The 24,225-nt window shown below is 38.8% G+C and overlaps 1 protein-coding gene across 1 annotated transcript in view; it reads left to right on the top strand.

Moving 5' to 3' along the window:
• Positions 1–24,225, top strand: part of LOC140368254 (ephrin type-A receptor 5) — a 120,556-nt gene that overhangs the window by 52,738 nt on the left and 43,593 nt on the right. Inside the window, exons 4-5 of the mRNA XM_072455216.1 lie at positions 18,719–18,874; positions 20,386–20,724. Coding sequence (XP_072311317.1) covers positions 18,719–18,874; positions 20,386–20,724 — 495 coding nt within the window. The remainder of the gene's footprint in view (positions 1–18,718; positions 18,875–20,385; positions 20,725–24,225) is intronic.

Here is a 24,225-nt window from a genome sequence, read left to right as displayed (position 1 = left end):
GATGGGCAACACCACATCAAATTATCAATATCAATGTTCATTTGAAGATAAAAAAAATTACAAAAAAAAAGACAAAAAGAGCAGATTAAAGGCGCAATGGACAATTTTTCGGCGATTTGAGAACGCAGGCGGAAGTGCCCATGCGCATTCCCCGTGTGGACTGATACAACACACACGTGCGTTTGTTTATAAGCGCAACAGAGCGCATCGCATATCTCGTCTCCCGAAGATTTCTGTCCACTTCTGCGTCAGCTCGAACTATCTTTCTCCGTCTTCCTTTTACCCCGTACACTGAGGGAACTATGTTATGATAGATCCATGCGCTTAGGCACGCGGAAACGTGGGGACGAACCGCACGCGGCTGCAGGTGAGCGATAGGTGTGTTTTATGATTGATACGTGGCAGGACTAATGATTTATCCACGCCACGAGGAAATATGATTAAAAAAATTGCTGAAAAAAATTGTCCATTCCACCTTTAAAAAGAAAATGAAACAAAAAAAATGCACATTTAATACATTAAAATACACATTCCAGCATAATTTTGTTGGACTGCCAAAAAAGAAATACATATATAAATATAAATATAGAATTTCAGTCAGAAATATATATGCATTTTTTAAACTTCCTTTAACATCTTCATTGAAAGAACCATTTTATGCCTCTGTAAAAGAACATAAAAAATGACAACAGCGCACAATAGAAATGGAAATTAGATTGTCAAATTGAACGACAATCAGTGTCGTCACTTAACCCAGCGGTAATGAAGTGTCTCTGGGCTGAAGGACGCTCCACTGGGCTGCTGTCATCCGAGCATGCCCAGGGAGCGCTTGGATCTCCCCTGATGATGCTCTGTTTCGGTGGCCCGGTTCCCTTGATGTTCATGTGTGTGTTTGGCTGCCTGTCACACGTCACTGCAGCATATGTCAAACTCGATCTGGTCACAGGGCTGCGGAAGCCATCACGAAGTGCCTCCGTGCGGCATGGTAAAGTGAAGAAGAGCTCTCTCCAGTCCAGCCCACAGGGGAGTGAGGGCTTGTGAGTGGCAGAGGGAGGCTGGTGGGCTGATGGTGTGGTGACAAGGGCGATAAAGTCACTGGCATGGATGCATGGACATGTCTCAATGTGGATGAAAGCAGGATTGCAAACATTTAGGGGTCACAAGCCCTGGGTGTAAACATGTTTATAGTAGTATTCCTGGGATAACATTTGACTTAATTTGAACTTTAGCTGGGGGCCTGAGATCCAGAATACACACTTATTTAGTGAGCGTGAGTCTGGTTACCATGCCGTCCGTTGCATCTCAAAGAGTACCGTGCAATCAGATTTATTTCCGTGACTCATATGAAACAAATGAGCTCTTTAGTCATCTATCATTTAGAACAAAATCGCTCTCTCCTCACACCAACCGCGCTTTGTGCTTCACTCATAGTTTCTGCATAAATTGGCGATATTTTGTCAGTTCATGTGACAGTTTTCCTTTTCTTTATTTCTCGTAAGCAGACCATGCGTGTCCCTGATTGACTAATCCGCCTGTCAATCACTCCCATCAGAACTCAGAGGTGGTAATGGTGACCACACGGATATAAATCTCTACAAAAATACAGAGCGCTATCATTCTAGACCTTGCAGGCTACTACAGCACTACTTAAAGCTGTTCAGAATACACACCCCAATCGTTTAATGTGAAAATGACATTTTAATGTTCTGAATGTATTTTTCCAGAGCTCTTAAAAGTATACCAGCACACCTGCATTTCCCAAAGAATACATGGATGACTAACCTCCACAAGCTGCAAATTTAGTCTACTTCTTCTCATACTTTCACTGTAATATTACATATTTATTAAAAAAAAAAAAATACATGTACCTACTTCCTATATTAAATGGAAATTGATTTTCATCCTTGCTGTGCTACTTTGCAGTGGGGTAAATGTAATGTTCTGGGATTATTAAAATATGATTTTGCATCGTTGTAACTTCTTAAAATGAGCGCAGCCTAACCATTTGAGAGCTCCATATTAGAATTCAGCCAACCCACAAGATCTAATATTAATCTGTGCTTCTTGCAACTGTTATCTTTTAAGGTTTAACAGCATTAAATAAATCCTTACAGAAATAGAAGATCTGTCATCCTTGGATTGCCCAGGAGACGGCGGGCTGTAAGGAGCAGGGAGCCGTTCTGTTTCCATCTTGTGCTGAAATATGAATTGACTGGATTTAGTTTGAAAATTGGGACCACCATTCATCTTTCTTGGTCTTTTCCAGGGCGCTGACAGCTTCCATTGCTACTGCTACTAGCTTAATTTGTTTGAACAGCTTCTACTCTATTCCTGGTCAAACCTGATGTCTCTAGTTATATAAAGCATAACTACCAGTATTTATGATGGGTGCTCTGGTCGCATTAACATTCTATTTGAACACTATTTAATCTTTATTCTATTTTTTTGTATTATCATTATTATTACTATTATGTAATACTGACAAATATAGAAATATATAAGTTAATAAACAATTTTGATCATTCCAGTTTTATTTCTGCTAAGTTGTGCTAGTTGTGCCTGTCGGCCAGGATCAAGGATATATATATATATATATATATATATATATATATATATATATATATAAAGATCTCTTAAAGCCCTGAGTTTTTGGGAGAAATCAATGCATCAAAAGCTAAAATGACAAAACATTACTGACAGCAACCTTTCTTAAAAGTCATTTATTTAGTAAGCTCATTCACTCCTTCTTACCGCTATGCCAATCTAACCTCCTCTCTCCGTCTCCCCTGCATCCCCTTATGACAGTACTGTCATGACACCTAAAGTGCTTCCTGAGGGCTTGTTGGGTAAACAGACTTTCCCAGAAGTGCTCCCTTCCTTGCACCCCATATCCCACCTCTTGCTAACACATACCCGCTAGCAGAGTCCCTCCTTGAGCCTATAGATATTATATGTCTTGCAACCTCTTAATGCTAAAAACCCCCAAAACAGCACTTAAATGCTCCCATCGACCTCTGTTTTGACGTAATGACCAGATTTTGCGCAGAAAGCATGCAGACGCACACTCATGCCTGCAGTTTGTAAAATATTCATCAAGTGTTTCATACAACGCTACATGAAAGCCTGATGGTCTCCCGAGGGCAGGCGGCTGGGAAGGGGCATTCTGCAACTGGGTACTTCAGATGCATTAAGGTCACATGATAGTGCTCTTGGATGAGATAATTTACCAATATTTGCACTGATACAAGACATGCTTCTGAAGAATGAATGGCTACCTTCAAATTAACCTGTAAAGCTATTATTTTTTCTTGACCTCAATGTCTCTACTGGAGATGAAGGTGTTGATTGCTCTCTGATTGATTTTGAAGCAAGGAAAATATGATCAATAGGAACCAGACGGTTTGCCACCATATAAAAATCAACAGATTTAAAATTATATACTGATAGTAAAAGTTTTAACTTGTCTGGAATCGTTCTACCTGCGATTTACCACCACTGACCTATTTACACATTATATAAAACAGATTTCTCCTAATATTTTGCAGATTACTATGATGCTGATGATGTTTTCTGCCCTATCTTCCGTTCCATAGACTCAAATATAACTCAAATTGACTGGTATGTAAGTCTCATTTATGGGACTATAGGGAACGGTATAGAATTGGTAATGCTTGGGAGACTTTCTGTCTTTGATCTGAAATGGGTGATGTAACCATACATGTCTGCCATGACTGCGGGAATGTAGGTCAACGCTGCTGCTGCTGCTTTATTGTGGGTGTCTACAGAATAAAATGTGCAAATCCATATGCCCGGTGATGATGTGTTTGGCTACCATTGCGCCAGAGGTTCCAGAACAATTGAGACATATGCTTTATTATTCATTGCAATTCAATACATGTGTTTGACGTCTCTTGTCGTTTATTCCATTGTGTAAAACCTCACACATGCAGCCTTTTAAGTTTTTTTTTAGAGAGTTGACTATTGCACCATTCTTTATCTTTAGTTATCCATTCATTAATAAAATGACACCAATAACAGTCATGAAGTATTGTGTTTTATCTTTGAAGTCCAGGAAGTGGATACATTGGGCACCGATTCAAGTGTCAAGAGTCTAAAGTCCAGATCACAATTACAAACACACAATGAAGCTGCTCCTGGTTTGAACCCAGTTTAGTCTTGATGTAAACTTTTGGCCCTGTTGTAGTCCTGGTTTAGTCCAGTCATGGTTTGATGTTTGATGTCCAAATTTGACACAGAAATAAATAGTCAAAAGGGAAACCATGCTCGTCTTAATGCTTATTTATTAATGCTTTTACTGATAGGGCAGCCCGGTGGTTGAGTAGTTAAGGCCTGTGAGTTAAACTCTACCGCATGTCCTCCCTTCTCTCTCATTGCCATTTCACACTAAGCGGTCCTGTCTAATAACGCCTACTGGCAAAAAAAATAAATAATAACATAGAAACAAATTATTATTATTTTACTGATAACACCAAGTCATTTGCCAGTATTGCTTGCGGCAACAAAATAAGCTAAAACAATTTGACACTGTTATAAAACGATCATATCAGAAACCCCACACCTCTTCATATATATTCCCAGCCACATTTGCTGTAGTTGCACTTTTTCAATTGCACTGATGTCCTGGGATTTCCTCATAGCTGCAGTATGCACTAAGCTATCTGAATTCTGTGACCACCAGCATAAACCAATAAACTAAAACCCATTTCATTTAAATGTGCCGCAGGCTTCCGATCAACACATTGTGAATCATTTCTATTTTGCTTGTATAGACTTCAAGCTTTGGTTCGATTGTGAGAATATTTGAACAATGAGCTTCCCTGTCATCCAGCAGACAGGAAAACCCCATTGAGCCGATTGTATATATTGCTTCTGCTTGTGTTTGCATTCACACAAAACTGTAGCCAAATACCAACCAGCTCGTACAATTGGCTTCATCTATGCAGAACACAAGTAAATGAAAATAAAAATGAACAACAACGCAGGAAGTTTAACATGGGTCAAACACATCCAAATTTACACACACTTCCCAACCAGTGCAGCGCAGTGGGACAAATACAGGAACAGGATATTTACTGCATTGCCTTGCCTGGTTTATTAGCTCACAACGGTATCTATTAACAACACAAGCATTGTATTGAAACGCAGACCTAGTATTTGTGGGTTTCTCCTGTTAATGTTTATTTTCATGAGAACTTGGACAGATAAATGAGTGAGAGAGGGGGGATTTAGAGAGTATTGTTAGGGACGGGATTTGGGGAAATTGGGAAGGTTGCTTGTCCCGAGTTGCTCTGTACAAAAGAAAAACACGAGTGTCTGTAGTGATATAAAACCAATTATTTAGTTGAGCAACACCATTATTTATTTATGTATTTGTGGATTTTACTTGGGGAAAATTGAAATTACTCCATGACGTCTGCAAATTCACCTTTTAATTCATCAAAGTGGCGAGCAAAGCAAGTTTAGGCTTGTTTTTAGCGTTATGTAGTGTTATCTGTGCTGTTGAATGAGATGTCATTCTTTACCACGTTGTTGTGATCAGAACATCCTCAGCTTCACTCCCTTCAGTTGCCACAATAACGCAGTTGTTTTCTGTGTTTTTTACAAGTGGGTTGGCGACGTTTCCGTGGTGAATTTAATTTTATCATGATTTCAAATTTGTACCTAAAATGGATGTAGAGATATTTTTAATAGTTATAAGCTTCAACGCGCGGACGGGCACATTCTAAGGGATATTTTCACAGAAATGGACGACTAGAAACACAGTTCAGAATTATTGCAATTTACCTGATGTCCCTAGATAAAAATGATCTTGTCCGAATAGGATTTAATAGCCCATATTGGCTTCAAAAAGAAAAACATATATTTATTCTATCTAAAGTATTTATTATGTCTGGGAATTGCACACAAGTAGTTGTAGTTGTAGCAGTAGTTTTTTTACTCGTGGCTATACCTTGTCAATGTCCAAGCTTGTATGATCTCGTAAACTAAGTAGAGTCTACTGTTGTGTCCTTGGGCCTAGTATGAAGTAGCAGTAGTGTGATGGCCACAGACTTCTTTCTTGAGTATGCGCGAAATAAGACTGATGTATTAGTATTATGACTCTATTTGAATAGCCGCTGCCTTTTTCCATCAAATATATTCAAATTGCTGGTCAAGAAAACATGACCTATGTATAAATGATGCACCCTTTTATTCATTCTGGTGCTGGGCATTGATAGCATATCCTTAAAATGTTTCACCTCCCTCCTTTTCTCATTTCCTTTGACACGTTTCTATGCTTTAGTCATTAGCCTCCCTAATCCCACCAAATGACAGCCAGTTATATAAATCAACATGTTTACAATGAAATGTTTCCAATTAAAAAGCGTGCTCATTAGGCTGCATTGGCGGACACCTCTGCATCCGTAATTGCCTGGGACACCATGTGTGCGCTGCATATTAATTACCTATTAACCCTACACACAGACGCTCAGATAGCCGGGCATATTACTGAGTATTGCATATTAATTACCTATTAGCCTTTGTGCGGCGCGTTAAGAGGCGCGTGGCATCAGAAAGACAGCCTCGCCCAAGGGCAGCTATTGCACACACCCACACACTCGTAATGTCTAGTACCACCAACTGCACATACAAACGTACAGGCTGCGTGCACAATGACAAATGAAGTGTTTTACTGGGCTCGCTAACAATTACAAATTGCACTGCAGTAAAAGTGTGCACCGCTCTAAAACAATTAGACACCCGTAGCACCTGATCCAGCAGAGGAGTTTGAAGGGATTGGATTTTGATTTATTATTCATAAAAGCACAAGAACAGCTACAAACACTGGCAACAATATTCCCAAGCAGGTAGAAATTTCAAGTCAGAAGAAAATTACCACCTGCAAAAAGATAGACGAAAAAAAAAAGTTTGAATATATTAAAATATTTGTTGTTCATGGATGGCTTGCAGTGTTTTTAAATTGCTTATAAACTCGATTCAAGAGTACTGCTCTACTCAAGAGAGAGTAATAATTGAGTCTTGTATCATGCAATTAATCACAATCTTGATGTAATTTTCTTAGTGGTCTTAAATGTCACATTATTATATGCCTCAAGGTGCAGTACCCTTTAGATTATTTTTTCATGCCAGATGCATTTTCTCATCCATTTATGCAATCTTTAGAATAATAGACATGCAAATATGTTTTTCTATATGTCAAGTGCTCTAACGTGAAGGGCTGTCATGTTACCAATGCGTCTCCAGATTGTCATACATTATTGTGTGTTATTGATTTGTGTTAACAAGCGACTGTAGTGTACACTGGTGTATGAAAGGCTGTGTGGAAGGATGAAATTGACCAAATTTGCCTTGAATTGACTAAATATAACTTTTTGATAAGCCAACAGACAGAAATCCATGGCAAATGTTACACAATTAATTATACATGTTCTTGATTTACTACGTATTCATCAGAACAAAAGTGAATTTGATATTTGGTTAAAACATTTTTTCATAGCTAAATGTTCATAATGTTTCATTCATGATTTTTATAGTTTATATTCTGGCTTCCGTTGGTCCAGGCTGGTGCGGTCTAGTAACTGACCAATGGGCTGGCTGGTTACTCCATTACCAGACGGCCTCCTCAAAGTCATTCTAAAACGCTGAGCACCAGCTCTTTCTTTGTGTCTGGTTAAGGACCTTGTTCAAAGTCAACCACAAACGTCCCTTTGTGCTTCAGAAGATTTATGAAAATGGGAAACCCTCACCACAACTTACATTCTACAGATCTTTATTTCCATCAGGGGTTTGATAAACATTGTAAAGATAGACTTATATTTGTGCATCATAACTTCAAGTCATTTTAAAGCTTATATGTAATACAAAGGAGGACAAATATGAATATATCTTTATTGTTTTCTATAACAATATTCAGATGGTATTTTAACAAAGCATATGATGTGTGCCAAAATTTACCTGTAAATGTCTTGATTCAGCACAAAACCTGAACCGACAAAAACATGAACAATAAAAGTTTTTTTTTTTTTTCTCAGTCTCTCTTTGAGGCCATTTCTAAGAATTTTATATTTAGACTACTATACTATATTTTATATTCAAATATTCCATATCTCCAAAAATAATAGGGGCATCGATTTTTGATAGATAATTGGGGTTTTGTTTAAATAGACTAAAAACAAAGTTGCATTGTTCACATAATTGCCTTTATGCTCTTCTAAACCATAACAACATGAGTAATTTATCAAAGACATTACAGCTCAGTAAATGGCCATAGCAAGATTTTAAAGCCCACTGGTCAACTGGTTTGCTATTGCATTTTTTCAAGTTTTTCCTTGCCAAAGAAGGGTTGAAGGACGCTCTGGGACAGCTCTATATTTGCTTAACGTCTGTGAACGTTGGTAAAAACTGCTTTTATGTTATTGATCGATGACCGCTTCATTGTTTGATATTCTTACTCTCTGCTGGTAAAACCAACACTTTTGGACATACATTAAATGGAACTACTGTAAAAGCATAGTAGAACAGTTTGTTTATGGAAGTTTGTTCGTTCGAAGTTGCTTCTGGTATTGGACTTTGGCAGATACACAAAATCCAAGTATAATGTCGGAGCATGATCTATACATAGGATTTACATTCAGGTTTATGGTATGGAAAGCGTGTATCACATTTTCACATATGCCTACTTGTAATTTCAACCCTGTTTGACTACAATATATATTACTTAGGCAAGTCCAGTCAGCTCTGATCACCATCCAAGCATAATACTTAGTTACTTGTTGTCATTTCCTCCCTGCTTCAGCCTTATTAAGGTATCTCCGCTGCCTCCTTGGAACCCTCTGACCTCCTTGCCCTTATCAGCCTGAACACGGTGACATCTTTGGACCCATAATTAACGGCATACCCTCGTGCATACCGCATGATGTAGCCATTTAGTCATTAGTAGTCATAACGCCATGTCACTTCTCACAATACATGCATCTAATTTGCAAACGTAATCTTGTATTTGCTGCGTCTATGCTCCGTGGATAATCTATATAAGTGGAAATGAGGCCGAATGAATGATGATAAATATTGAACATCTGTGTTGGGGCTTATTAGTGGGTGACTTGTGTTGAGGTGACATCTGAGGGATTTCTTTCCACACCAATTTACACTTTTTTAATTACAGATGCTTAAAATGGGCTTTTGATTTGCGACTTCCAGAAGAAAAGTGTCACCTAGTACTGAATAAAAACATGTCATCCGCTTGCAAATGGAATGTGTTTGGATGTGTTTCTTATTCAACATCCTCAGGAATGGAAAAAAGGCATTTGTCAAATGCATGCCACAATAAATAGGGATATATCCCATATATTAAGTAATCATTCCAGCTTTTATTGTAAATGTAATACCTCATTCATCCAGGAGTGGTCCATTGTATCATTAGTTTCAAAAGTCTTCTGTACATTTCTGACATTTGGACTCGTTCCAAGCGTCATTCTCTTAATTCCTTCTACTTTTATTTTTATCTTGCTAACTATAAAAACCAAAAAAGAGCAAAAGTGTTGAGATTTGACTAGATTCATGTTATTATTCCCTTATTGCTATAGATCCCCAGAAAGCCGTGTTGCTTGGTTTTGGTTTTATTGCCAATATTTTGAGTTAATGATTACATAATCAGTTAATCATGATATAATTATTTATAGTCTTGTATGTTAGGAACATTTCTTTGAAATGACAACTTTTAAATATTTATGACATTAATATGAATCAATACAATAAAACATGGTCCTGTGGAACAAAACAATTTAAGGTGTAATTGTGACAAAATGAAAACTTCCAGACTTGCCGTCCTTACTAAACAGTAAAAAGTATCTGAAGATATTACTCAGTAAATATAAATCATGATTAGTAAATAAAAATGTAGATCATCACCGTCATAAAACTTTGTTGTATAATCATAATAAACATAATTGTATAAGTTTTATGTCATTTTATTTATATAAGCTTCTGTATTTAAAACATGAAAAATAAATAAATACAAAGTATGTGTATTATAGTCTGTAATATTGCAGTTTAAGTTCCATTGAGGGGTGTTTCATTCGTCAGGGCAGGACACCAGGATAATGTCAGAGCTGGAGGGGCCCTTGGTGCAGGGCGTTAACCAGTTTGTCTTGTCTATTAATTGGTGAGTTTTGTTCCATTTCCCAATCTTGTGATCACTACCTTCAGAATCAGAATCAGAATCTTGCTGAAACATCCAACAACATAGACTTGCAATGTCTGTCTTGAACTCAATCGTCCCCGTTCTGATGTGCATTCCCACTCATGTTCTACATCTGAACCGGCCGTGGACTTACCAAGAGCAGCAAGAGCAGTAACATCAAACCAGTGCGACCCGGGCCTACGGTGTCCCACAGACAGGGAGCCACACTAACAGGCTGTCATGGTGTCCCTCTCGGCCCACACTGCTGTGATGGACGGGGGTCTACAGGGAACCAGCAGAGTCCAGCTGCATGACTATAAATAAAACACAAGTGCACTGCATCCAGCCTACAAGCTCTAGTGGGCACAATCAAAAACATCTCGTTATGAGACGTTGGCGTCGAGTAGAGCAAAAAATGTTGAATTTACTGACGACAACAGAATTAAAACATAATTCAAATTGTTCTGTCTGTTGTATAATAACGATTCATTTAATTTAGATTGTACTTTTTGGACACTCAAAGATGTTTTATATACATCATTATTCCTGGAGTGACCCATCGCAGAAAACATTATCTGGACAAAGTTTTACAAATCAAGATGTGTCAACTTCCATCCAAAGTCAGATTCCATATAAGGAGCTGGTCAGACAAAATTGCCCTCATGCTGCTCTGAGCTGACTAAGCCCCGCCCTCAGGGAGGAGTCTCACCTGAAACGTATCTGCAGATAAACAAAGGCAGGTTCAAAACTGTATATTGCATCATTAATTCACTCTATATCAGATGATGGTTTCTTATTTTGTGAGGACTCATTATGCTTTGTTGGAGCTGAAATTGAACCACCAACTTTGAAGGAATTCTTATAACTCATACGTAATTTTATCAATAGATGCAATATTGTTCTGAACAAGGATGGAAAAATAACAAATGATAAATAAGTATCTCATAATTTATCTCCTAAAGTGTATATTTTGTTATTTCCTGTAAAACAAATAGTCCCAGGTCCTTTACAGCTTCCTTTTTGTCTAAAGGTTGCTGAAGAGCTGAGCGTAACAAAGGAGTGATTCGAGTCTCATTCCAGAGAACATAAAATTAAAAATAATGTATCTCTAGCTCATTCAAGAAATGTTGTGCAGGTGAGCATCTGAGTGTGTAATGGTATGCCATCCAATTTTTATTGATTCGACCGTGGGGGGTTAGAAGGCTGAGGTAGACACCAGACAAGGCCATAAATCTATATGCAAGCACACGCGCCGCAGACAAAGAGCAGACAAAGGAATAGGTCAGGTATGTCCTACTAACCTTTTTTATTCACATATAGAAGGACATCATACTATATAATTCAGTAGATTGTTTTGTAGCTTGTGTACATGGAAAGCAAAAACATGGAAAATGGTTCAATAATGCACAAGTACTTTCCAAATCCAACCAATTACGTGAAATAATATTGTATTCTTCGGCAAGACTCCAAGCAGAGATTTGTTGACACGGTGCAGAATTTGAAAATGTGTTTTGCCGAACCATGTATTTGTTTTTGTTTTGTTGGTTTCACCGTTGCATTTGATTTCAGCCATTACACAAACATGCAGCAACAGACATTATAAAAATATGAGGTTTCAGGCATGCAATAAGAAACCAAGTGAAGTGAAAAGACCCTCCAATACGAACACGAGTAAACCAAAATTCAATCCAAGCAAATCAATGTGTAACGTTTCCCCAAAAGTTATTTATGAATGCATTCTGTTTTCACTCTGAATGTGTATTGAAAAGGCTACATTATTTGTACAAATCTGTCTTTTTGCCTATAATTGTGCTGATAGTTTGAGTTATAAACTTGCCCTGGAGGCTAACATGGGTGTATGTGCTTGGTTGAGCAAGAATGATATTATGAACTGTATTAGCATCCGCAATATCTGGACATTGTCTCAAAAGATATGGTTGAACACATAATTAGAGTCATGCTTTAGTGTAGGAAATGTACCAGTAATAAGGTTTTCTTTTTATTTATTATCTTGTTTATTATCTTATGTTCTTTCTGTTCTGTATGTTTATTTTGGACCATCTCCTAATGATCTAATGGCTTTTGCACGGATAGAATAACAAATACATTCAATATGGTCAAACACTGATAGTACTCAACTAAATTATTCTACTCGAGTAACATCCTGTCATAATTTTGTGTTAATATTTCACTCTTTTCAGTCTGTGTGAGAATGTCGTGACTTCTCCCCCTACAAAGTCAAAGTAATTAGGTCCGTGTGGCTTCCTACGGTGAACATAGCTCATAAACCGCTCCGTCTGTATGGGGCAGGGGCGAGGCGCATGGATCCAGGGCAGAGGGGGCATTTTTCAAACCTAATGTTGCATGACAGAGGACCAAGGTTCTGTCAAGGTGAATCAAAGCCACCACGGACCGAGACTTAAACACGCTAACACTCCTTCCCCCGTCTGTGGCCGTCTCTCCTTTAGTTTTATTATGGCAATATTTACAGCAACAGAAATGTCAAGAAGTGAGCAATGATCAATATCCAAATGCAATGTTTTTTTGTAACTCTACATAAGCATTGGTCCCAAATTAGTCATGTGTTTATCCATCAATCACTGCGTAAACACATGCCAGGAAATCTATAATTGATCTACCGTATTTTCCGGACTATAAGTTGCACCTTTTTTCATAGTTTTGGCCGGAGTGTGACTTATACTTATATTTATACTTATATACTTATACTCCGGAGCGACTTATATGTGATATTATTTGTTATTTTCACACCTGCAACCGCATTTCATACTCCACTGCAACTTATATATGTTTTTTTCTTCTCTATTATGCATTTTTTTTGGCTGGAGCGACTCATAGTCCGGAAAATACGGTATCCAATTTAAGAAGATTTTTCAAAATGCATTTCAACCCGGCAACTACGGTTGAGGAGTTTTGTGTCAAACCTTTAAAGATCCCAATAACACATCTGGAGTCTGTGTGTTCTTGTATTTATGCTGCATGTAAGAATGTAGTCAGATAAAGACTACGAGCAGACTTGGAGAAGCATTCAACTGTTCGAGGTGAGAAACAGACAGGAAAATATTAGACATGTGTTTGAACGTGTGCTCTAGAATGTGTGTTGTAGCCCCTCGTCCGCACATAATTGATTCTTTGACATGCGAGTAGACTGGGACAGGGGTGGTCTGACAGGTTTGAGGGAAAAAATGGTTTGAGTTCAGGTATTTAGCGCACTATGAGTTATCTGTGGGTCAGAAAGGCGCTAAAATATATAAGATATGCCTTTATTTGTCCACACATGGGGAAATTCCGGTGTTGCAACGCAAGGAGATACAGAAGAAAAGAACAGATAACTTATATAAAACTTTTAAAAAACACTCTTAATAGAAAAACTCTTATAAACAAAAACTCTTATAAACAAAACTGCTATTCTTAATAAGGAATAGAGGGAAAGATAAAATAGAATAAAAATAAAAATAGCTAGCATAAGACAAAATAATACTAATAATAGTGGTAAAGTAAACATAATGCCAAAGCAATACAGGTTGGAAGCTCATCCCAGAGTCAAGATGTGATTAAAATGTTGGCGTATTAACCTCACGCCGGAAGTTGCCGCGGGCGCCGCAATGAATTGTGTCTTGCCTTCCGCTTGTATTAGTTTACGTAAAACTGCCAATCTCGACAGAAAATATGTTGTACACAGACACAAATCGATTTTCGGAACCCCCAGAAAAACGTCAACAAGGTGCATTGTTGACTTGTTGGTGCACATGAACATATTACACAGATTCTCCACTTAAGTCAAATCAAATCAAATCAATTTATTTTTGTAAGGCCCAAAATCACAACAACAGTTGCCTCTGAGTGAACAGAATGAACCTGAAATGCTAACACAATGGAAGTGCCAATTCGTAGCAAAAAGAGGAAAAATGAGTGAATTGAGATTGGGATCAAACCTCAAAAAACATAATTTTTTGATTAAAGCCACCATGTTGTTCTAATTTAAAGAACAAAAGTCAACAAAGAACCCATAAACACAACTGGGAAATACATGTATTATCATATTATTTACACTCATTACATGAATAAAATCACCTTATTATTGGTTACTTACTGAGTCTTCTATAACGTGTATGGACACAACCCGATCTCCTATGTCTGTATGCCAGTCCAATCTTCCAATCATCCATTTTGATAACTAATAACTATATCGCTTTTTATTGTTTTGTTTTTTCTGTACAAAACCAAATCTCTAAATGAAGGGTCAATAACTGTACACGTATATGCGTAAAGTGTATGAAAAACATTACCGTATTTTCCGGACTATAAGTTGCGGAGTATAAGTCGGACCAGCCAAAAAATGTATAATAGAGAAGAAAAAAACAAATAATATCACATATAAGTCGCTCCAGAGTATAAGAATAAGTATATAAGTATAAATGTAAGTATAAGTCGCACCCTGGCCAAAACTATGAAAGACTTATAGTCCGGTATAAGGTAAATCTATTGATATTCCTTTGCCCGCTCTCTCTCATTTATAGTTCCTTTCATTTTCCAGATTTTCCTCTGGTCCATTCCCCTGCACACCTGCCCTTCAATCACCGTGCCACCAGGCCTCCATTTGTCTTTTTATCTCCCTCCTTCCCCTCCATCCATTGTGCGCACGTTCTCATAGGTGAACTTTAATTGTTGGGTGTAAATCACATCTGTAGTCGAATCACGTTTTTTTACTGCCACATTAAAAAATGCCAGTGCACAGCTTTACATCCTCAAGAGGACATTGCCACTAAACGCTTCCCTCTTTTTCACATCCTCCCAAAGCCCATCCTGTCCTTCCCCTGACTATTGTATAACGTATTCTATATCAGTCGTCTCGTTATCATTCTCAGTTTATTGTATAAGATATGTTTGAGTGCAGAGTCACAATCCGGAGGAAAATGAAACCATGATAATATGACAATGATTGGTTGGCTTGGGGCCGTTGTCATGACGATAGCGATGGCTGGTGTGTTAGCATGCGGAGTGTGTCACCTGCTGTCTGCCTTCCTCCTCAGTTCAGATGTCTGCATAGGGCTGTGTGGGTGGAGAGAGGCAGGTTTGGAACACCATGGTTAGCAACTCCACGGAACTGAATACATCTCAAGGGATTAAGGCTTAGGTAAAGGTGGCTGTTCCATGCTAGGAATTCAAATGTTAAGGAGTTAAAGATGCATTAGGTCACTTATTTGGGTCTGCTACCTGCTTTTCTTCATGGGGGTGTGTTCCATTATATAACTTCTCTATTTTGCCTTCCTTTTGTTTAGTTTTGTTCAGTATTTATCTGAGTGTAAAGACATAGTGATCTTGTAAAAGAGAAGCTTCTTAGCAAAGAGCTACTTTCCATCTGTTCTAGTGCACACACACAGTAAAAACATGTACAACATTGTATACAAAGGTTTTTATCATATTAGCTGATAGTGAAGCTCATAGTGAAAAAAACATGAACAGATGCTTTTTTTTTGTCTTCGTGGAGATGGAACAGGTTTAACACACGAGGCAAAATCAATAACATATCAAAGGAGAGACAAAGGCGGCAGAGTCTGCAGAAAAGTGACATAGTGTATCTTTAAACTGAGTTCCAGTTGAGGTAATAACTCAGACCTCAAAGTGAGGTTTTCTCCAAGTTATTGCACTCCACATTTTGAATGTACAATTAGGACCATTAAAAAAAGAATAAAAGTAAGATGCTATAGAAATCTGTCAAGATGTAGATCTAATGATTTTCCTTTAGTAAATTGTGATGGATAATGTTTTGGTAAGCTAGTTTTAGTAGATGCAAGCAAGATTGACATAATAAAATAAGTGAAAAATAGTGGGAAAATAACACATGTCTTTTTTTAAATTACTTTTCTCTAAAAAGAGTACAACCATGATCCATTTCTGAAGTCGGGTTCAGAATTATTTGCATAGAAATTGTTATATTATTTTTCTTATTTCGTTAAGCCCTCGCACTATCTTCGGGTCTGGATGACTCACAGGGGTCTATAGTAAAACGCCTCCCCCCTTGTGATGAAAATGAACACATCACATCACAAATCTTTGAGGGTAACACAAGTGTTAAGGATTATTTGGCCCAATCGATCTCTTGAGGCCAGCTGCATAGAGCCTGGCATAAGTGCTTTTGCATAAACCACCATCATAGCCTGATTGACTGGAGTTGATTTCAAGTTCTCTCTTTATTTCTAAGGGAAAATTTCTACTGTTTTATGAGTTTTAGTATTAGTAAAATGCCTTTGGGGAGAACCGATTATTCCATTGCTTTCCTCTGAGCAATATAAAGTCTCTGTAATCTTAAGAAAACAAAGCAAAGAACAATTTCCCAAAATGTCCATCACGACAAAGCACACACTTGTTTGCCTTTAGATAAAATGAATTGAATAAACAGTGGCTTGCACAGGTGGTAATCCCTGGAGCGAGACAGAATCAGACTTGAAAAGCGCCAGAGAGATAACATGTAAAATTGCTATCCTGTAATAGATGACAAATGCTTTTCCTCCAAGAACTACAGCAGCATCTCTGATTAGAAGGCTCCAAACAACCACAAACACCCAGGGAATACTCCGCCGCAAGGAACATGACCTGTTTTTATTTCATTTTTTTTTCAAAGACTCCATGCTGTCCTGTTTTTCCTCTCTCCCCATGCCCTGTGTCCACTTACCGTGATGGTCTCCTCGTGAGTTACAAAATGGTTGTTGTTTCAATGTCAGCTATAACATAAAATCCATTGTGTGTGGCTTTTCATCAAAATTACATGTATTTTTTCTACGCAAGGTTAAAATACATGTTCGACAACTTGGGAGGATGTGTTTTCCCCATAAGATAAGATAAGATAATCCTTTATTGTCCACACATGGGGAAATTTCATTGTTGCAACGCAGGTAGATACAGTAGATAACGTGGGCGACATGCGATTATTTTAATAACTGTACATTTTTAGTCAAGGGCTCTTTTTAATGGTATTATGTGTAATTTTTTGATCAGCAGTGGGGCATTTTCAAATAGTTTTTTTATATACTCTAAGATCTTAAGTCTGTTTTCATTCTCTGTATAATGTAATTGTAGAAGCCATCTGTAACTGCAAACTGCAAATTATATCTGTGGGTATATTTACATTTATCCATCCATTTTCTACCGCTTGTTCCCTTTCGGGGTCACAGGTGACTGGAGCCTATCCCAGTGACGGGCCTTAGGCGGGGTACACCCTGGACAGTGGCCAACTCGTCGCAGGGCCAAGATATATTATATTTACATTTACCTGGTCTTTAATAGCTCTAAATGAAATCAAAATAAAGCTTTGTTCTGGTCTAGCCAAAAGTCTGACAAGATAATACTTTAGTCATTAAAGGGCATTCTTATTGTTGAAAAGATTTATTCTTGCAAGCGGACTTGACCTTCTACAGACCTTTTTATGTCATTAAGATAAGATAAGATAAGATACTGTGTCAAAACGGTGCATCGCAAATTAAGATAAGATAAGATATTCCTTTATTGTCCCACATGGGGAAATTTCATTGGTGCAACGCAGGTAGATACAGAGATAGATACAGAAGAACAGATCACTTATAGGAAGTCTGAAAAACACTTTCAGTAGAAGATCTCCTATAAATAAATAAAAACTCCCATAGACAAATAAATACATAAATACCATTTCATGTGATCCCGACAGTAATTGCACATGAATATGTGTCACGACAGCACATAGATTGCACATGAATTTCACAGTAATTGCACATATGACAGAATTGCACATCAGTATTAGGTTAGGTCAGTATTGCGCCGGGATAACGTGACGATCTCCGGTAAGACGACTGTTCTCCGCAGTTTCATGAGTTCCTCCTTTGTGGAAACGCGGTACGGCGCCGGCCGGGGGGCGGGGCCGGCCGGGGGGCGGGGCCGGAGCCGGGGGACTCAGAGCCAAGACACATAGCAACGACACGACGAAAACACTCAATCCAGCCGAATAAAGTCAAAACAAGTTAATTTAAAGCGATTCCAGCGCGTGTCCCGATCGTTCGTGAAGTTCCTCTTTCATATAAACGTGTATATAAACGTGTACCGACGACACGCCGTACTTTAGCGCGGCCGGAGGGCGCGGGGGGGGCTGGTGGGCTCGCTCGGAGCTAGCTCACGTCACAACAACACAACGAACGCAACGAAAAACGCTCAAATCCAGCCGAAAAAGTCAAAAACAGTTGAATTAAAAAACTATTCCAGCGCGTGTCCCTATCGTACAGTAAAATAGAAAAAATATACTAACTATATTTACAAAATATAGGAGATAAAGCACAATAAGTGTGAGAAAGACGAGAGAGCGTTTACACCGGGCTGCCAGCTGTACCAGCGCCTTATGACGTAATTACGTCTTCATGTTTATTTTCTTAATAAACATGTTAACAAACTTAGCTTTTTCATTATTCTGTATCCAACTCCAAAGTGCCCATGGCCAACCCCTCACCTCTCTTTTCTCTCTGTTTTCAGTGTGTAAGCCTGGATTCTACCGCTCGGTGCTGGAGGCCCTGGTGTGCAGTAAGTGTCCACCCCACAGTGTGGCCAGGCAGCCCGGGGCCATCTCCTGCAGCTGTGAGGATGGATACCACAAGATAGAGTCAGACCCACCCTCTATGGCCTGCACACGTAAGGGGAAATAACATATTATCTCGTTATTCATTTATTTCTTATGCTTAGTCAATTTATTTTGAAAAATCTGTGATATTAAGGCTTTAATATTAAATTATATGGTGGGATTTGTCTTTTTATTGTACAAAATACAGATGTTTGGACCTGGTTTGTTATAACATATCTGTATATACTGGGCCTAACCACATGAAACAAACTCTGGCACACAGTTTAAAGTCTTCTCTGTCAGTAAATAATAAAAAAAAAATCTACATATAAACATTAAACACATTTTGGTGGTAAATTTCAATCCCCAATTTGTGTCAGTTAAATAATCTATAATAATAATATATAGCAAATATTTGGACATAACCCCTAACAAAGTTTTTGAGCTTCCTGTTTATTGTTAACATTTTGATACTTTAATTGTTTATTGCTATGGAAACTGTGCTGTTTTGCCAGTGGATAGGGACTGCAAGGATCCGTCTAAAGCCTCTAGTTGCTGGGAGAGGATCTAGTCACTTGCAACATCTAATGACAACAAGAGGAAGATGAACAGCAGAACTGCAAATTGTAAAGCTTAAATTCACTTGTAAAAAGGCAAACTGGCACCACACAATGGGTTTGTGGGAGGACGGCACAGTTGCGGGCACAGTATGACACCACACGCAGATTTGGCTGCCGAAGAAATGTGTCAATTTGCGAAGGCTGCAGCTTTTTGTGCTACCAAATATACAACCACATTTCATTTTATGTTAGAAAAGTCAGATTTATGTGGACAAAAATGGCATGTAATAAAAACTGATTTACCATATTTCTTTTGTTGACAATAATCTCTCATTAGTCAATGCAGTCAGAGTGATTGGTGAGTTTTCAATAGCCATATCTCTCTTTAAGACCATAATGCTTTTAAGTATTATAATTGGGCTAGCAGCAGATGGACTGTAAGTCTATTGAAACACACAGAAAGCCTCAAACAGTAACAGATTTGCCCTCAATTCTAGGTATGTGGGTATATTTAATGGTCATATATTCTGTTGAACTGACCTTTTGAATATTTTAACCATAATGTGACATCCTTATCAAAATCCCCAGAAATGTTGGCTTGTTCCGCTTGTGCATGTTTGACTAATCCTGCATATTTAGGCTGTGTCCTTCTCAAATAATGTCATCAAGTGCTAATCCAGGAAGTGTTAAAATCGCTTTAATCCACTTTGGTACAAGTAGCAATTGTTTTTAGCTTAAATTTACTTTTTAAATAATTGATAATGAAAGGACTTTTAATGTCTGAAATATAAATCCTAAAAAGTAGTGGTGCACTCTCGAGCTAAAGACTGCAGGAATCAATCAAAAAAACACTTTGGGCACATAAGAGGGGAACATTAGCACTGTAAGAAGGTTAAAAGCTCTGAAAAGTTGATTGTGCACTCTTACATTACTAATCATATTTTGACATTTTTAATTTAACATATTGGGTACATGACATGACTTTTGTTTTGTTTTTCTCACTATCTAACATCTCTGTCCAGGCCCTCCATCAGCCCCCCGCAACGCCATCTCCAACGTCAACGAGACCAGCGTCTTCCTGGAGTGGTCCGTCCCCATGGAGACCGGAGGCAGGAAGGACGTGCGCTACAACATCTTGTGCAGGCGGGTGCTACCGGAGGGGCGGGGCTTGGAGGAGTGCGGGCCCAACGTGCGCTTCCTGCCTCGACGCTTGGGCCTGTCCAACACCTCGGTCATGGTGGCCGATCTGCAGTCGCACACCAACTACAGCTTCCTTCTGGAGGCTGTCAACGGCGTGACGGACCTGGCCAAAGATCACGCCCGGCAGTATGTGACGCTCAACGTGACAACCAACCAGGCAGGTAGGGATTACGGAGTTGCACCTGCCAGTACACATTGTCATAAGCAGTGCTGTTGTGTTTTCATTTGCCAAGTGTTGATGATTCATTATTCATTGTACTGCAAAGTAGAAAACGTCATCATTACCGCTTACCGAATTCAAAAAGTAACTCTCCTGGTGCACGGTCCGCCATCAGCTTCACTTAATGGAGATGCTTTGGCTGAAATGTTCCACAATATGACATTAAACATGTTTTCAGTTGTTCAATGCGTTTGGGTTAGGGTCCCTTCTCTACTTATCTGTCCTGCAACTAGGCCTGGTGGCATTACCCGTTTGTCTAGAGATGAATACTGTGTGAAATTTAAGTAGTCGTTGCCCCAGGGTGTTTACTGTCTCTGGGTAAGTTTACAGAGTTTCTTTAAAATTCTGAAGTCAAATAATCAAAGCTATTGTAAAAATAATAATAAGCTAGACCTTCAAATAGTTTGGTAGAGATGTTCACCATCCCCCAGTGGTTCACTACCAGCACTGGATGTCGTTTTGCCTGTACAAATGTGTCGGTGTGTGAACAAGTAGTGGTCAGGTCGAACGAGTAGTACACCAAGCCGTTTATTTTCATACTACAAAGCTAATGCTAATTGCTATTATTAGACAAAACAACACTAAATTAATTAATTTGTGCAGTTATGACGTGCTTTTCATTCTGTCATGCTTGTCAGTTTCTTATTGAAACTGGCTTAGACAACCATTCGTGTCATATTGCTGGTGTGTATATAATAGTTTAGTTACAAAGACGCCAGATGATCATATTATCATCAAGAATTTGTCCAACAAATCTGTCGCTGTATTAATTTTCACTCAAGCACCATCCTCACAGTGAGGGGGGGAGACGTGTAGTGAAAGACTCTTTTGTTTAAGCATGGAGATATTTTCATTGAAAAAGCAGCTTGGGCTCCTCAATTAGACGGCACATTTGGATCAACATGGTAAGCGGGAAATAAACTAACGCTGATGATTTGGAGATAGTGTGCGTGCGAGTGGCAGCAGGTGCTATTCTGCAGGCCTGTCAACAGTGATTAATGGGACAAGTGTTTTTGCATTGGCTGGAGAGGAGCTATTTGTAGCAGATTTGGGTAAAATGAAACTTCTGAGGTGGCATTTGCAGCAGTGGTCAGATGGATTAATTGAGAATGTTGGATAAAACAGCATCAGTTATTTAGACGTGTGTGAGTTTTTCATTGGTCGTTCAGTTACTTTATGCCTCGCAGCATTAAGGTGCTGGTTCTATTCCTGAGAAGGCTTGGACCTTTTTGTGCGGATTAGGCTTGTCAAAAGTATCAAAAATCACATAGTAATTGTTAATAAAACTAGTATCAAAACTAGATACACTAAACTAGATCTATAAGACACATGAACAGAACAAAAGTTGCCCTTTCATAAACAGTTATACGATTATCTTGGGCTTTATCAGAACTTGTTTAATAAAGAAAGTTCTATTATTTTGTGTTGAAAATGTCAGTCAATTGTCTAAACCCTTAACCTAAAAACAGCATTTTAATCATCAATATAATTATCAAGATTCAAGCATCAAAATTGAGTTTAAAATGTTAGTATGGTGACACTATGTTATCCCTGTGTGTGGGTGAGCTTCCTACAGTTTCCTCCAGCCGAAGATAGTCCTTGTCAAATCTGGCTCAAGATCTGGAAATGGGTCCTTGGTTACCGCAATTGTTTCGTGTGAGAGGTTTCATCATTCAGGACCCAAAAGGAATCGAAGGATGAGTGAAATACAGAGGTTTGATGTACAATGAAGTGTCATGGAATTAGACATACGCCGATGCTATTCCTTAACACATTGAGAACACAATTCAACTTAGAATATGAAACGACACAGAAAGATCAGACATTTGTATGGCATGCATGGGAGAAAACGCGGGGACTGTGTCAGCCAAGCCGTTGTAAGGAGCCTGGCTGACCCTCCTGCGTCTCACCCCCGCGTCTCACCTCGTTTTTTCCCATGCTGGTTGGTTTTATTAGATATTCTGGAATAGGCGGGTCACATTTCTCATTGGTCAGCCTCACATCAAGGCACTTGGTATTTTTCCGTAGAGATCAAGCCTTGGGTAAACATTACCCAGACTCCTCTGGGTTATCACCCCCCCTCGGGTAAACATCCTTTGGCCATCTTTATGATACCTTCACAAACAAATGCAGTTTGTCACACACCCGTTCTTCTCTTAGACTAATGATGCAGATAAAATATCACTATTATGCAGATAAAATACATCACAGAAATATACTCATATATTCACATTTTATCACATTTCCCTCCTGTTTATCAAAGCATTAGTCTACTGTATCATATGCCAAACACATTATTCTTTTCAGTTTTCAACATGTCTTTCATATTGGTGTTAAAATGACACTTTTACACACAAAAGGTTATGCACAATCTTCAAACATTGAACACATTTCTTTTCTCTCGGCCCACAACATGTCTACAGCATTACTGTCCTAAATTTTGAGTCAGATTGGTCAATCTCTGTAATTTGACGAACAGACAATTTGTCTTGTCTATATTTTGTGCGGTGTGATGGGAAATATAGAAGTACAAGCGGAAAGCCCTTAAAACCCGCTGCTCTCTGGTCAGTCAGTTCTCGTCAGGGACCTCTCTGGACACCCCAATAGAATCAAATACGTAGTATCAGGTGCTACTGGAACCAGATTGTCCACTAACCTCTCAACCTTGACCCTGCGGTATGGTTCTGGGTGATGCTGGTCTTTGTTATGACCATGGCTGGCCACAAAAGGGATACATAGGCACAACGTCCCACAAGTGTCCCCACACCACCATAAGTCCTCTCTTGGTTCCTTAAGAGACCTCCTCCCGCTGCTCGCTTCGGTCACACCTATGACACATATGAACTGGTACATTTCCCATCTCAATTCATAATCTCATTAACATTACATGTAGTTATGTTGTAGCAGATAAAAAAACTCTCTTAGTTAGTGCAAACAACTGTGGCTGTGGTGTAATATGCCATTGTGTTTCTTCAGCCTCTGTCATGTCAATTGTACATTATACATTATACATTTCATAACCTTCCTTCAAGTTGATCACTTATTTTCTTCCCTCTATTCCATGTCTGTGTATGTTGATCGATTGTCCCGATTGTCCCGATTGTATAATACAGGTGTTCAGCACCCATATTACCGTCATCGCTTGTGATGATGATAACTGTTGATTCTTTTTCACAGAGTATGGTACTCTGCGCACCGTAGCCTCTGGCTCTCGTTCATCGTAGCAGAGTATCGTACTCTACCGTACTGTAGAATCTGTTTGTTGTCTCTGCATACAAAAACGAAGAATACAAACGAAGTCCTGCGTCTGCGATGTTATGGATCTGCCGCTGTGTTGTCCAGACATTTCTCTCACTTTCCCATGAGAGCACCCATGTTCTCGTCCCTCCAATGGTCGGTGTGTGGACGACACGGTGTGGCTCTGTCCACTTTGTTGTTCCAC

This window comes from Eucyclogobius newberryi, unplaced genomic scaffold (genome assembly GCF_026437365.1).
Source record: "Eucyclogobius newberryi isolate DKJ021-1_F unplaced genomic scaffold, fEucNew1.0.hap1 SCAF_2, whole genome shotgun sequence".
Lineage (NCBI taxonomy): Eukaryota > Metazoa > Chordata > Actinopteri > Gobiiformes > Gobiidae > Eucyclogobius > Eucyclogobius newberryi.
The sequence above is the reverse complement of the archived record's forward strand: the minus strand, read 5'-3'. Positions and strand labels throughout refer to the sequence as shown.